General features: G+C 38.5%; 1 protein-coding gene across 4 annotated transcripts in view; it reads right to left on the minus strand.

Moving 5' to 3' along the window:
* The window catches only part of CSMD3 (CUB and Sushi multiple domains 3), a 1311906-nt gene that overhangs the window by 777276 nt on the left and 519217 nt on the right, over nt 1-15413 (minus strand). For 3 of the 4 annotated variants that reach the window (XM_090040524.1, XM_090040523.1, XM_090040522.1), the window contains one exon: nt 1861-1938. The exons of the other annotated variant lie outside the window; for it this stretch is intronic. In XM_090040524.1, coding sequence (XP_089896650.1) covers nt 1861-1938 — 78 coding nt within the window. The remainder of the gene's footprint in view (nt 1-1860; nt 1939-15413) is intronic. 4 annotated transcript variants of the gene reach the window in all.

The following is a 15413-nucleotide window of genomic DNA, read 5'->3' on the forward strand; positions in this document are numbered from 1 at the left end:
GTCCTACACCTTAAACAGAACATAGAGCAGGTCCAGGCCAGGGCTGACAATGTGGCCAGAGGCCACACTGATGTTTCTAATAGGCCTGCTGCTGTCAGGGGCTGTGGCCAGTAATCAGTGATTGTCAACTTCTCCCACAGATAACCATCAGCTAATTGTTGTCTCCAAGTCTGGACTGTACAGAACTGTTTCAAGGCCCCAGGGCAGCCCTTGGCTAGAGCTCACAGTCAGCTGATTGTTGGCCCCAGACCCTGACTTCCCGGCACCCAGCTTTCAACCTCCTGGTGCAGGGGGAGGCCAGGCTCATAAATTTGAAACCCTGTAGTTAAAAGTCATGATCCTGGGCTCATTCTTCACAGGCAAGAAGAAAATGCACGACTGGTACCTAATTTCCAATTCCCAGATAACACTTCCTGCTGTGCATGTGTGGTATGGTAAAAGGTGTGATTTTTGGGATCTGGATTGGGTTCCATTGTACCTTTAAATGAACATGTGCCAGAGGCCTATGTTTCATGTTTTATAACCTTCCAGCTCTCCAGTCAACTATCACCCTGAAAATAAATGGAAAAAAAGGGGGGGAAAAAGAAAAGCTACATGTTCAAGCTACAGAAGAAATAGTTTTCATAACTTTAGGTGTATACTGTTTATACATACATTAAATCTGGCAATGCTGCAAAACTATCATGGCACGCTGCAGAGAAGCTTGCCTTGCTTACTGTTTTCTCTTTGTAAATGCTATGGGGATTTGCTACTTTGTCATGCTTTCACCTAATAATTCATGACTTATATGTTGACAATTTAAAAAGCTACAATGGAACATTGCATTGAAATGCATTTTCTTCAGGAAAGTCTTTGCCATGCTAAATCTTGGAAAATACCCCCAAGACTGCTATCTGAGGGGAACATGATGCAATCATACCCTGCTAATGGTGCATACAGAAGCACACAAATTCAGTGAGTCTTCCCCCACACCACCATGAAAAATCATGAAATGTAGTATACATGAACACCTGTGTATATAGCTCATTTTTATTTAACCAATTATTGAAACATTTAAAGTGTGGTTCTAGTCTGAAAAGTAACCCTGTAATAATGGTACCTTCTTACTGAACAAATCTTCTGAAGATATGTTCTGGAGAAAATATTTTAAGTCATATTTGCATAACGTTAAAAAAATAGGTAAGTTCTATTATGGGCATTTCGATATTTTTAGTCTTTCAGAGTCAATACAGCAAGGATTAAATTAATTAGATTTGACTCCTTTTGACATAATCAAGGTCTTGGCCCTCAACACCCACTTTCTTCAGCTGGAGTTGAGCACGTATGCACCTTCAAGGAATGGGCTACCCCAGAATAGTTTACCATGTTCCAAAGGTTGGTTTTGTTTTTTGTTTTGTTTTTTTTTACATGTGTTTAAAAACTGATGAAGGAAAAGACATTTTGGAGCACACATGGAGGACATCGCTTAAAGAAAATAATGTGGTTGCACATTCATAATCAAGGGTGCACGTTGACATGCAGAACTCCTATTACAAATGAGGACATGAAACAAAATTTATATATAATCTTCATTCCCTTGAAATTTGTAGGGCTGTTAGTCAAAATTATTTTTAGTTGCAAACAGTATACCTGTTCTGAAATCATGGGCACACAATCTACACAGAACCCCTTGATGCAACTTTTACAGAAAGCCACTTTTCTGAGTAGAACCACATTTTAAAATTCACCATGCAGATTGCAGATATTTAAGCCACTTAAACTATTAGAAATACATAAACAATTGTGGAAAAACACAAACAACACAGACAGCACAAACTTCACTCTTGCACTAGAAAAAGTAACAAAAAGGAGTACACTCACAGATAGAAAACTTGTTGCTGTTGTCTTTCCCTGGAAACAATTTAAATCCTCTAGATTTAAAATCTATGGCCTTTTTCACTAGTTAAGAAAACAAACAAAAACATGTATCAGGTAATACAGTCTAAAAGATTTCATTGCAATTGATAAATTTTACCATGGATGTATGCGAGTTAGAGTTTCTGCTATCTAATGAGGTAGTATTTGTATCCATAGCAAAAGACACATCAAAAGAAATATTCTTTACACAAAGGGTAAGTCACTGGATCAGACTGTGTAAAATACAGGAAATCAATGAGTTTGGTAGATGTAACACTTTATTGTTCCAATGTATACAAAACAAAAATAAAGATTAAAGAGTTTAGTTCCCATTCACCATAAATGGTTGTATGGAGCTTTACTGATCAATTATGTAACCTGGAAAACAAATAATCAAGCGGGGGGGCACCACAGTGTTGAAAAACAGTCCGCTTTCAACTGTATTTTCCCTATTGTAGATCTTAACCTTTTTTATTCCCAATTTTTCCTTATCCCTGTTATATTATCTAATATTAATAAAAAGGCAGTGTGCTTTTAAGAGGATCCCCTTATTATTATAGGTTGAGTCTGTTTACGTAAAGCTTGTAATGTATTTATATTTTTTCCATTGGCAGGACCACTGATCTTTCTTAAATGTGTATTCTCCATAACATATCCAAAAGCAAACTGAAGCCAAACCTTTATCTTAAAACTCAAGTCAAAAGGCACCCCATAGATACAAGGGTGCATTCATATGGACCCAAATGCAGGATAGGACCCAGAATACTGTTCTAGCTGTAAATATTCCACAATGGCTCTACAAAAACAGTAAGTATCATCATATTGTGCGTTAGCATGTTTCACTCACTACAACTAAAATGAAGTCAATTTCCTAGAGGGAAAAAATGTATCCAACTTAAAACCTAGAAATTACCATCTTACAATATAAATGTTACAAAAATATATATACCAAAGATGGCTTTTATAATCTTGAATACTTTATAAGTAATTCTTCTGCAACTTTGATATATCAATGGTATTTGAAAAGATGTGGGAGCTCAAATGGTCTTTATGTTCCAAAAATGCAAGCGCCTCTAGTCAAGTATTTTAAAATGCCACCTTATTTCTGATGTTAAATCTAACATAGAAGAACCCAATTCTGGTCAGAAACTATGGGGGTTTAATTTACTGTTCAAATTCATGTTTTGATCTTTCCTAAGTAAGAACTCTAAATTCTAAATCTGACAGTTCTATGGTATATATACTTACCTCGCAGGGAGTATCATGACACCAGTAACAATGCCATTTCATTTAAGAATGGAAGCAGTCCTCTATAGTGCATTGTCTTTAACTGAGATATTTTCATTAACAACTTAAAATGTACACAGCAAACTCTCTCTCGAATATGTCTGTTTTCAAAGTGTATTGTGGAAAATGACCAAACTTTTTTTCTTTCCCTGGCAGAGTTAGCTTTAGAAAAGCCCTTTTATTAGGATTGTATATATTTTTGATAGAACCAGTTAATTCTGGGGATGCATACTGTGTCAACACACATTTGAAACAGAAGAGAGAGGATAAAGGGAGCCACAGAAAAAACAGAGAACTCAAAAAGTAAAAAGGACAAAAGAAACGAAAAAAGTGAAAGAAGCAGAACACAGCGGGCAGTAGCTTTCTTGAAGGCAAATAATAAAGTTGTCTGTATTATCTGTCATATATTCTACAACACTACACCAAAGCTGCAAAAATGTGACACCTAAACAATGGTTAATATGTTTATTTTGATGCTGGGCAAATTTCACCCCTGATATTTTGAAGAATGACTGCATCATATTTGAAACCCAAACAGCAGAGAGAGCTGTGCATTGTCTGCATAGGAATACTGAAGATGATGGCTGAACAACTTAAACATTAAATAGCTAGACTGGGGAGAAGTAGTCAGAGCAGATGAACGATTCATCTATAATGAAGGAACTTTCTAGGCAGCCATTAAACTTCCTATGCAAGAAGAAAGAGTAAGAAGAGGAAACAAGATAGCTAAACATTTTACAGTCATCATTAGGCATGAAAGTTGCAAGAGTTATAAGAGAAAAAACTATCCAAGTAACCTAAGAAACACAAGGTGATAGTTTATGATTCTATCAAATATATTCTTAAATAGTCAACAACATTTATATTTGTCAGGGGAACACTATTTTCGCTGTGTTTCGGAACTCTCTAACACATTTTGGCCTTTAACACAAGACAAAAATTGTAAAGATGGTGTAGGTAACATCCAATCACTGTCTGAGTACCTGGAAAATAGCAATAAAACAGTGTACATGAGTTTAAATGTTTCGCAAGTTTGTTCTGTGGCTGCACAATATAGTGAATATGCTCAAAAGGCCTAAAAAAAAATAAACTTACGCAGAAAAATTCTCCAGCTAGTCACACCATTCTAAGTCCCGAAAAACGCCTTTAAAGTCAATATTAGAGGTACTCCAAATTAATAGTGAGATATCTGAGATCAGAATTTGTGCAGTATCTTGTCATATTATGAAGGGATATTAATAGGCTTTAATGCAGTCAATAATACAGCTATCCCTTCAGTGCACACTAATATCCTGAATGCCAGATAAAAATAATTTCTTCCTTATGAAGTAAACTGGTGAGAGGGGAAGTAGTATTATTGCCATTTTAAGGATTGGGAACTGGGGATTATGGTCAAAAGTTCTGCAAGCTTGAGCAAATGATATTTGGACACACAACTCATGATCGGGCAGAAACCGAACACTAAGGAGATTTTAATAGCTCATACTTAGCCATGCACAAATTCTGAAAGCTCAGTGACTGGCACTGATACTGAGGGATGATTAGAAACTATATCACATGTTCCATCCCTTCCAAGTGAGTGCATGCTTTCCCACAATATATGAGAGATGATCTTAGCTGTAATGACAAAATAAGGAAAGCATGTGGCCTTAAGGATGTTGGACTGGGTTGGGGCTACAAAAGGGAATTTGAGCACAGAATATCTGCTTGTTGTGACGAGTACTGCACACTCAGATTATAAATCTAGTGCCTGCATTTTCCTTCTTCCTATGTATACTTTCCTTCCTCCTGAGTATATTTTCAAAATATAGTCAAAGTGGTATTTATTAATGGTTTTTGGTCAACAAATCAGCCTGAGCTGTTATCTGTTTCGTTTCAGCTCAAAGACGTTTTAGCCAAGTTAAGCTTTGTCACTTAGAAGGCATCAATACAGCAGCACTAGGCTAGCCAGTTACACATTCCACTCCAAATCTTGTTATTAGATTACCGTTTTCAAGAAATTAAAAAAAAATATTATCTTAATTAGCATTGATATAAAGGTTAACATATTCTAAAACATAAAATTTTCACATCAAGTTTATTTTGTACTGTCACTACCTCAAGCTCATTAGCACAAATTAAATTTCATGCTAATAAGCCAAAAACTAAGGGCAATATATCCCCAGTGCCCGACCTGAGTAATTTGGCAGGGTACTTGAGCTCTCTGTAAGGAATGGAGACAAGCAGCTACATGATGTGTTATGGTTGTGCTCTGCAACACTAAGGACCTAAAGGCAAAAATAGACTTAGCAGTTCTTTGCAGCATCATCTTTCTCGCTCCTTGATTTCATAGCAAGGATTTCATACCTTGTTTGAATGACACTAATAAGACTAATGCAATAGAAGATCTATAATATAATACTCATACAATTTGACAGAAAATAAGGTGCTTTCAAAATGTTTTTAACATCCTATAAGATCTATATCATATATAAATGAGCATATTGGGCCAGATTTTATTCCGCTTTTTAGACATCCAAATGGAAACTTAGCCTAGGAAACTGGCCATTTAGATTATATCAATCAGGCTCACAATGACTTACAATGAGTGCTAGTTACTGTGGCAAATTCCAGCTTTACAATTGGATAAGTGTCATGTAATAGCCTCCACAAATTCTGGTGTGTTATAGGCGAAGAGATGATTACACAGAATACAGACTACACAAAACTGTTTAAATTTTATCTAAAATAAGCATATGTTTCTTATGCCTATTATAGGGGAAAACGTAAATACAGTGGTTGCTTAAAAATACTTATTTGGAGTCAGTACTTATGGTAGGAAGAGGCCTCACTTCACCTCAGTGCATTTCTCTGCTTTGACTACCCACACAGTGGCTGGCAGTGAGGAGCTGAAGGCAGCCACAATGTGGCCACTACTTCCCACGGGTGAATGTGGACAGAGAGAGGAAAGGGAAATGGGGACAGCGCAATAGCACCAGTGCAACTGGGAACACACCACACTCTAGTTATTAGGCTACAGCAGAATATACTGCCCCCCCCCCCCGAGGATGAAGGAACCATGATGCAGATTACTACAGGCTTAGCAAATCTGCAGGTGACACAAAGTTGGGTGGAGTTGCAGACACTTAGGAGGGCAGGAATAGGATCCAGAATGACCTGGATAAATGGAAATGGTTTGAAATCAATCAGATGAAATTCAGCAAATACTTGAGCTGGAATCATTACATACACAAATACAGATAAGGGAATGACTGGCTAGGCTGAGGTACTGCAGAGAAGGACCTGGAGAATACAATGGACCATAATATGAATATGAGCCAAGAGTGTGCTGTTGATTCAAAAAAAGCCAACAGCATACTGGGCTGTATTAGCAGGAGTATCTCCTGAAAATCAAAATGATTCTTCCACTCTAATCAGCACCAGTGAAACCCCACCAAGACTGTATCCAGTTTTAGGTCCCGTGCTCCACAAAAAATGTAGACAGATTGGAAAGAGTCCAGTACAGAGCAAAACAAATGATTAGAGACCTGAGAAACATGACTTATGGGGAAAGACTGAAATAATTAAAACTATTTAGTATGAAACAGAGAAGACTGAGGGGGGTTTGAAAACAGTCTTAAGGTACCTGAAAAGTAATTATAAAGGGGATGGAGATAACTTTTTACCTGTGGCTATAGGGGACAAGACTAAGAGCAATGGACCTCAAGCTGTGGCAGAAGAAATTTAGGAGATTAAGCAGAAGTTTTTGATTATGAAGGTGGTCATGCAGTGGGAGAAGCTACATAGGGAGGGTGTGGAATCTCCACTGCTGGAAATTTTTAAGAACAGGTTAGACCGACACTTGAATGGGATGGCTTAGTTAGGGATGATCCTGTCTTGACTAGAGGATCTGATGTCCCTTCCATCCTTACTTTCCTCTGATCCTAATCTGCTTCCCAGTTAACATACCAGTAAAAGCAAACTTGCATGAATGGTGGGAGTCTGATATATTTATGAAGTTTAATGTTACCAGAAAACATTGTCTAGGATTGGGAACAGACTTTCTGATATTCTTGAATCAGTCTTCAAGAGAAATATGAATAGGATTCAAGTTCCATTTAAACTAACAATCAGCAATAACACTCTTGACTTCTTAGGTTAAAAAATAGTTAAATAAAAAGCAATTACATAATGCATTCATTGCACCACAACCTTTCCATAATACATTAAAATATACTGAAGGCCTGGTTTAAAAAGATGCAGTTTTGTAGAAGAAAGAGATCGGTTTCTCAGTGGAATAATTTAGTGTTTGCCCATGTTTTTTTTGGTAATGATCTCAGGGGAATATGGTAGAATTATATTTCACATACATCAGGACTGTCCAACTAGTAGTCTGTATGGGCCTAAGTTGTAGCCCTTGGGCTCCTGCTTCAATGAGACTCTGCCTATCAACTCTGCTGGGCTTCCCCTCACTCCTCCTGCTTCTGCATTCGGCTCCCACCCCAGGGGGTAGAGTGGTGTGGTGTACTCAGGGTCAAGCTGGTATAGGGTGAGGGTGAAGAAGGTGCCCACACAGGTGTGTGGTACAGTTGGGGTTGGGGGGAGGTAACAGCCATATGCAGTCATTGCAGCAGGAGTGGGGCTGGGCAAGCAGTACAATGAGGGAGGAGGACATTCATGTGGCAGGAAGCCTGGGGACCTTTGACTGAGCCCTTAAATTGATCACAATTTAAGAAAAAAAGGAAGAAATAGGGTGTGGCATAGTCCATATAAACCTTGAATATTACAAGTATGGATACAGTAATCTAGAGATCCCACTTGTTGTAAATGTAGCCTCCTACTATTCTTTTTTTTAATTTCAAGTAAGTGAACACAGACCTTTCTGTGCGAGTACGATCATGAAAGTTCCATATGTAAGATATAAAGGAGAATTTCATTTTATAATAATGTAACATCACCACATTCAAACGAAAGAATATGCCCTCTTACAATTGACTAATGCTTTCTAATTCTCATACGGCCCTCATCTACAACAGTTCTGGTCTGTTGCTTTGCACCTTTTTATTCAACTATACCAATGCAAAGTGGCTATAAAATGGTACCATATATGCTAAGTAGCATTTTATGCTACTATTGACTTATTGTGGCATACTGTTAACGACTATGCAGGCATAAGTCAATAGAGGCTTTTCTCACCCTAGGTAGGGCTGGATGACATGGCTAAATGACATGAATAGGGCTGAATGACATGGCATTTGCTATATATAATTTAATGTGAAGTTTTAAATGACTATTTCAGATATTATTTTTATTAAATATATAGTAGTGACTCACTACTATATATAAAAGGGGGCAGAGGGATATTCCACACAAACTTGTTCTCTATCCTATACTGAAAAATGAGTTCTGCAAAATAGAACTGGAGCTATACCAACTATGACTTTGTTTTTGTTGATATAGATCAACTTAATTATGACCAGAAATGTACAAGTGATAGATCCACATATATACCTGAACTAAATACTGAAATATTATATTTAAAGACTCTATAAAGACACACTTCTATGCTTAGGTCAATACATAAACAACATATGCAGGAGGTTTATCAGATTTAAAGACAAATCTACTTCTTTCATCTGTTACATGTATATGAAATTCATCTAAACTGGGGCGGGGGTTGAGGGGAGAGCCTTTTTTAAAACAAAGGAAACAAAACCAAAAACTTTTATGCTTGCATAGGTTGTTATGTAACATAATAAGTAATTAAGTTAATGGTAAATTGTTTTTGAAGGGTTATATTGATAATATAGTAATAAAAATATTTAAAGCAAAACTACAGTCAAGATAAAAGAGTATGAGTCATAGAGGGAAAATAAGGCCAAAAAATGTCAAAAAAATAGCAAGTATGAAAGTAATCACTATAATTAAACATGGAAAACTGTGACCTATTTTTGAAATATGAACGTTATAGATGATAAAACACATACGCTATCAAGAATAAGTGCACAAAATACAGTTGATAACATGTTATGGTAATAATAGGCAATAAATAACTATAACTTATTAATTAATGTCAACTTAAAAAATAACCACAACAGCAAACTTTAAGGCTAGAAAAAAATTTAAAAAAATAAAAGTTGCTCTTTCTATATATTAAATTAAACCTGACAATGTATAGTTGCACATAAATATAGTATGTTATTAGAAGTGGACTATTGTACTGTTACTAAGAAAAAGGATCCTAAGAAATATATAACAGTTAAAAAAAAATTAACAAAATTTTCCATATACACTTTTCCTAAACATCATTAAAGGATAATAGGCACCAAGTCAGTATACAAACTCAATTAAATGTATACAAGGAAAACTCTAGACACTATTGTGGTCTGGTCAACTTTGGATGACTGCTTCTTAAAGTCGGTGGGACTTTTTATCCAAGCCATTTTATTTGTGATCCTAGCAGTATGTAAAACTGGACTGTTTACAAGAAATGTATTTCCCTGAGCCTATCTGATGAACAGATTGATCATTCCATTAATTAGCGAAGTATCTTAGCTTTTCAGTTCTTCAGCAAAGGTCAGATGATCTGGATAATGATTAAGGATAACAAAAAGTCCTTCTTCAAGTATATAGGTAGCAAGAAGTCTCGGGGTAACATTGGACCCCTACAAGGCAGGGCAGGGCAGTTGGTGACAGACGTGTGAGAGAAGGCAGAACTCTTTAACAAGTTCTTTGCCTCCGTGTTCCTTTCTGCTGACAATGGGGTGCTCTCAGGTGATAGTGTAGAGAGGCCCAGGAAGGATGTGAGTCCCCCGACTGTTAGTTCTGACCTAGTTAAGGATTACCTGGAGGGCTTAGGTGTGTCCAAGTCAGCGGGCCCGGATGACCTTCATCCGCAGGTGCTGAGGGAATTGGCTGTTGTCACTGTGGAGCCATTGGCACGGCTGTTCGAGGACTCCTGGTGCTCGGGCCAAGTCCCTGAGGACTGGAAAAGGGCCAATGTGGTCCCTATTTTCAAGAAGGGGAGGAAGGAAGAGCCTGGCAACTACAGGCTAGTCAGCCTCACTTCTATCCTGGGGAAGGTCTTTGAAAAAATTATCAAGGAACACATTTGTGAGAGCCCTGCAGGGGAAGTGATGTTGAGGGGTAACCAGCATGGGTTTGTGGAAGGCCAATCCTGCCTGACTAACTTGGTCTCTTTCTATGACCAGGTAACAAAGAGCTTAGATGTGAAGGAGGAAGTCAATGTCATCTTCTTGAACTTCCAGAAGTACTTTGACACAGTGTCCCACCCAATTCTGGTGGGCAAGCTGAGGGACTGCACCACTGATGAATGCACAGTCACATGGGTGGCAAACTGGCTTCAGGGGCGCACCCAGAGAGTGGTGGTGGATGGGTCGATGTCGACTTGGGAGGGCATGGGCAGCGGAGTCCCCCAGGGCTCAGTCCTTGGGCTGGTGACGTTCAACATCTTCATTAGCGACCTGGATGAGGGTGTGGAGGCACCCTGTTCAAGTTCGCTGATGACACCAAGCTGTGGGGGAAAGTGAATATATCGGCAGGCAGGGACCGCATCCAGGCAGACCTGGATAAGTTAGAGAAGTGGGCAGATCTGAACAGGATGCGGCTCAATAAGGACAAGTGCAGGGTGCTGCACCTGGGGAGAGGGAACCAGCATTATAGTTATAGGTTAGGGGCTGACCCTCTCAGCAGCACAGAGGCAAAGAGGGATCTTGGAGTCATGATTGACTCCAGGATGAATATGAGTCATCAAAGCGGCGAAGCAATAGGCAAAGCCAACTGCACCCTGTCATACATCAACAAGAGCATCACTAACAGGTCCAGAGAGGTCTTGCTCCCCCTCTAAGCGGCGCTAGTCAGGCTGCAGCTGGAGTACTGTGTCCAGTTCTGGGCACTGCACTTCAAGAAGGACGTGGAGGACCTGGAGAGGGTCCAGAGGAGGCCACTCGTATGGTTGAGGGCTTCCGTGGCCAGCCCTATGAGGAGAGGCTGAGGGACCTGAATCTCTTCATTCTCCACAAGAGGAGACTGAGGGGGGATCTTGTGGCTGCCTACAACCTTACCAGGGGCCACCAGCAGGGACACGGGGAAAGTCTGTTCACCAGGGCCCCCCTTGGAGTGACCAGGAACAATGGCCACAAGCTGATGGAGGATAGATTTAGGTTAGATATTAGGAAGAACTACTTCATTGTAAGGGTGGCCAGAGCCTGGAATAGGCTTCCCAGAGTGGTGGTACTCTCACCTTCCCTGGAAATCTTCAAGAGGAGACTGGATAGGCACCTGGCTGGGGTCTTATGACCCCTGGCACCCCTAGTGCTCCTTCCTGCCCATGGCAGAGGGTCAGACTAGATGATCTGTCTAGGTCCCTTCCAACTCATTGATTCTATGATTATCCGGACTGAGGAGGATAGAAACCCATTTTATAATGTAGGATAACAGTAATAGTTTATAATAATGTAAATCAGGAACAAGCATCACACTTGAAAACTGTCAATTTTCTAAATAGTAAAAAACAAGCAAATAGCCCCCTCCCCTCTCCTGCCACACACACACACACACACACACACACACACACACACACACTTATTTGAAGCCAGTAAAGATATAAGGATAAAACCAACTAACACTGACTTGAGAGAAAGCTAGTTCTGTTGTTAGAACAGTAATCTGTGACTTGGAAGTAGAAGGTTTAATTTCCTGTTTTGTCTCAGACTCCCTGTGTTACCTGGGGATGAAATTCTTTTTCACCTAAGTTCCTCTTCTGTAGGATATAATAGCAATGTCCCACCTCAGGTAAGTGTTATAAGGAGAAAAAGGACTGTGACATGCTCAAAGAATATAAAATTATGGTGCGTGTGCTTGTGTGTGTGTGTGTGTGTATCTTATATGGCTTAATATTTTTTTCAAATGGATTCAATAGCATTAGGTGAATCAAGTTATAATGTAGCAACGAGTTTTGACAAGTTTCTAAAGGTACTCTGCTGTATAAGATCTTAAGAAATGCCATATTGGGTCAGACCAATAGTCTATCTAGGTCAGTATCCTATCTGACAGTGGCAGGAGCATATGCTGTAGAGGGAGACATACAAACAGCTTATACCTAAATTTATCTATACCCTGTCACACCCTCCTGGCATCTACCATCATTGGTTTAGAGATGCCAGAGTATATATCTTTCATTGCTCCGTTTAATATCTATTAATGGATCAATTATCCATGCATTAATCTAGTCCTATTTTGAACCTGTGTATACTGTCTACCTCTTCAAACTCCTGTGGCAATGAGTTCTACAAGTTAATTGTGTTGCGCTTCCATCTACATTTAAGTTGTTCTTTTATAAAGCCCCTGCCAGCTGTGCAGGTAACCGTGTGCAGATCCACACATTGTTTCTCCTGCCATGCCATGCATGCATGGCAGAAGGCATGACCGTGGGATCCAGTATCAGATCCCATCATGCCTTATTGCAAGTACAAGGGGAACCCATGTGACCCTTAGACTGTGAGCCCTCAGTTGATGGGGCTTGCACACCATGTTCTTCCCCAGCTGACAGGGTTCACAGAGGTGCACCATAGGTTCCTACAGCCATAAGCCCCTTCAACTGTGGGCTCCCAGACTTGGGGGCACATGGTGTGTTCCCATGGCTGGGAGCCCAGGTCACCTGAGGGGGGCTCCCAGCCATGACAGCATATGATAAGCCCCTGTCACTGCAAACCCCATCAACTAACAAGTCTCCCAGGCACTGGGGAGCACCTGCCCATGCACTGAATTAATCACATAATAGAAACCAGCCAGAAAGTTACTACATATTTTTTTATGAAATGACTTTGTGGATTATTCCTCACTTTATCATACCATAACTGATTGAATGTGTGGCTGGGTTACAACTTAAGGCATGATTAAGAAGTGTAATGTGTGGCAGGGGCCTGACTTACCAATGTCTTGTACTTCTTTCTAACAACTGTGCCTACACTGTGCCTAGGGTGCCAACAGCTGTGCCTAGGGTTTTTTTCTTTATTTGTTAATTTGTTCTTCTTCATTCTTCATGAACTCTGAATATTAGAGTAGCCAAGACTCCCCAAAGCCACTCAGAACTGGTATACATGATATGATGCTTAAAATACCAGTGTCTACCCAGATTCAGTTTATGTGAACTGCAACAATTGTTACTTTTGGAATAAAGAAAAAAGGGAAGGTAGATTTACATTGTGTAAATTTGTCCTTTTACTTGTGTCCCTTACTCACCCATAAGAATAAGCACCTTGACTGAATTAAGCCTTAACACAGAAATGGATGGGAAAATAAAGGCCAACATGAATCTGAAGAACACTACTGCATACCTAAAGCAATGACCCTGAATAATACTGAAAAGATCTACTAAAATGTAATGTGTAGGCAGTAAATAAGATTGAGGGGGATCAAAGAGACTGAAAGCAAGGTCTAGAACAAGAGATGGCTTGCAATCTACATCACTTCTGCCTTACATAGCTCCAGGAATGGACAGGCATAGTATCTGTTGGTTAACCAGTAGCAGTTTACAACATCCCACATATAGGTGGGTGAATTGGGTGAGGACATGGGAAGAGTCAAGTCCAGTACGCCCTTGCACTGTGTACCTGCTGAATACTTTTGGCTCAACCCTTCTTTGTGAATGTAGAGACCTGACAGGTAAAAACTAAGAATAGGGTTTCAAGATCACAGGAAGTTTGGATCTGGTATCAAAACAAAAATTTTTTTTCAGGCGGTTCCTCTGAACTGGAAGCTCCCCAAACCCTTTAGTTCTTGCAAAACTGGCATCCTATTTTCTATCAAGATCAGCAAAACTGACAAACCTTAGATTATGCTACTTGTTGTCAAATAAATAATTGCTCAAAAATTAAGATATGAGTAGGGTGTGTCTTGCAGACAAATGGTTTTACACACACAACAATTATGAAAAAATGAATGGATATCTTCTAAATACAGTAATTGAGACATATTGTTATCTTACACTAATAAAGCTGGATCCAAATTAAGACAAGACTAAATTAAAGACTAATCTTTTGTCTTACTACTACATACAATTTCATTTTTTTCCTTTTCTGAATCCAGTCACCTATAGTTTTGGGTTTTGGGTTTTTTTTTAAAACAATCTAAGATTGAGCATAAATGCACATTCTATTATTTCATCCCTCTCTGTCTTAAAAACCTTTATAACCCTCACTAAAATTACTTGTAAAGGACTTTTTAAAATTTCTCTTAGAACTACCTAACATAAAATTCTGTATTATGTAAAGATGTTTTAAACGTTCTATAGAAGGAATGTAATTCACTCTTAAACCCCTATAATTTTTTTAAGTGGCTTCTATTGATTTAATCTCTATTTATATTTAATATGACTTTTTCATAAGTGTTTTAAAAGCTTTCTTGATCCCTCCTCTTCCAAATGGAAAAAAATAAGGAGGAAAAAAGAGCCCTCGATAGAAGACATTATCATTGGCTTAAAAGGGACCTGATGACTTCAGCAAAGGTTTCCAAGGTCAAACAAAATGAAAGTTGTAAAATTAAACATTTTTTTACATTCTTTTCCTACCTATCATTCATAAGAATATAAATTAATAGTAGCAATAAAGATGCCATGAGATGTCTGCATTTTTGAAATGTGAAAAAAATTCCAAAAGGCCAAAGTGAGTTAGAAGCCAAAGTCTTACTGAAAGTAAATTGATCAATTTTGATTTTTTTAACCTGATAATTTGACTCATTGGTCAAAAAGAATCACAGCTACATTTATGATGTGATTCATTCAACAAATTGTTCATTTATTTGGCCCAGGTAACTAAACTGTAAATTACTCTCAATATATATATAAAATTAGAGGCTGATATCTTAAGCATATCTATGGCAACATGTAGCTGCACATTTCATATTTCAAAATATAAAAAGTATGCAACATTATTTGTGCTTTACATTCCTACCACTCATCTCTGGGAGTGCTTTCCCCACTCTGCTTCATTGTTTAATCAAAATAATTTCAAATGGACCTTATGCCTTTCACTGTGTTTGCAATAATGAATCAAGGAGCTGCTCATACTGAGTGTTTTCTACATGACAGGACTTAATTCTTATTTAGCATCAGGGTAAAATACTGATCTCATTAAATGATTTTACTAAGGACAGGATTTCATTATTCTCGGAGTATAAAATAACTTTTTAAAAATGCTTGTAAATATAATTTAAGTTCAATTTACATTCCC

Source organism: Crocodylus siamensis, chromosome 3, assembly GCF_052110815.1.
Source record: "Crocodylus siamensis isolate JL-2025a chromosome 3, ASM5211081v1, whole genome shotgun sequence".
NCBI classification, from domain to species: Eukaryota; Metazoa; Chordata; order Crocodylia; family Crocodylidae; genus Crocodylus; species Crocodylus siamensis.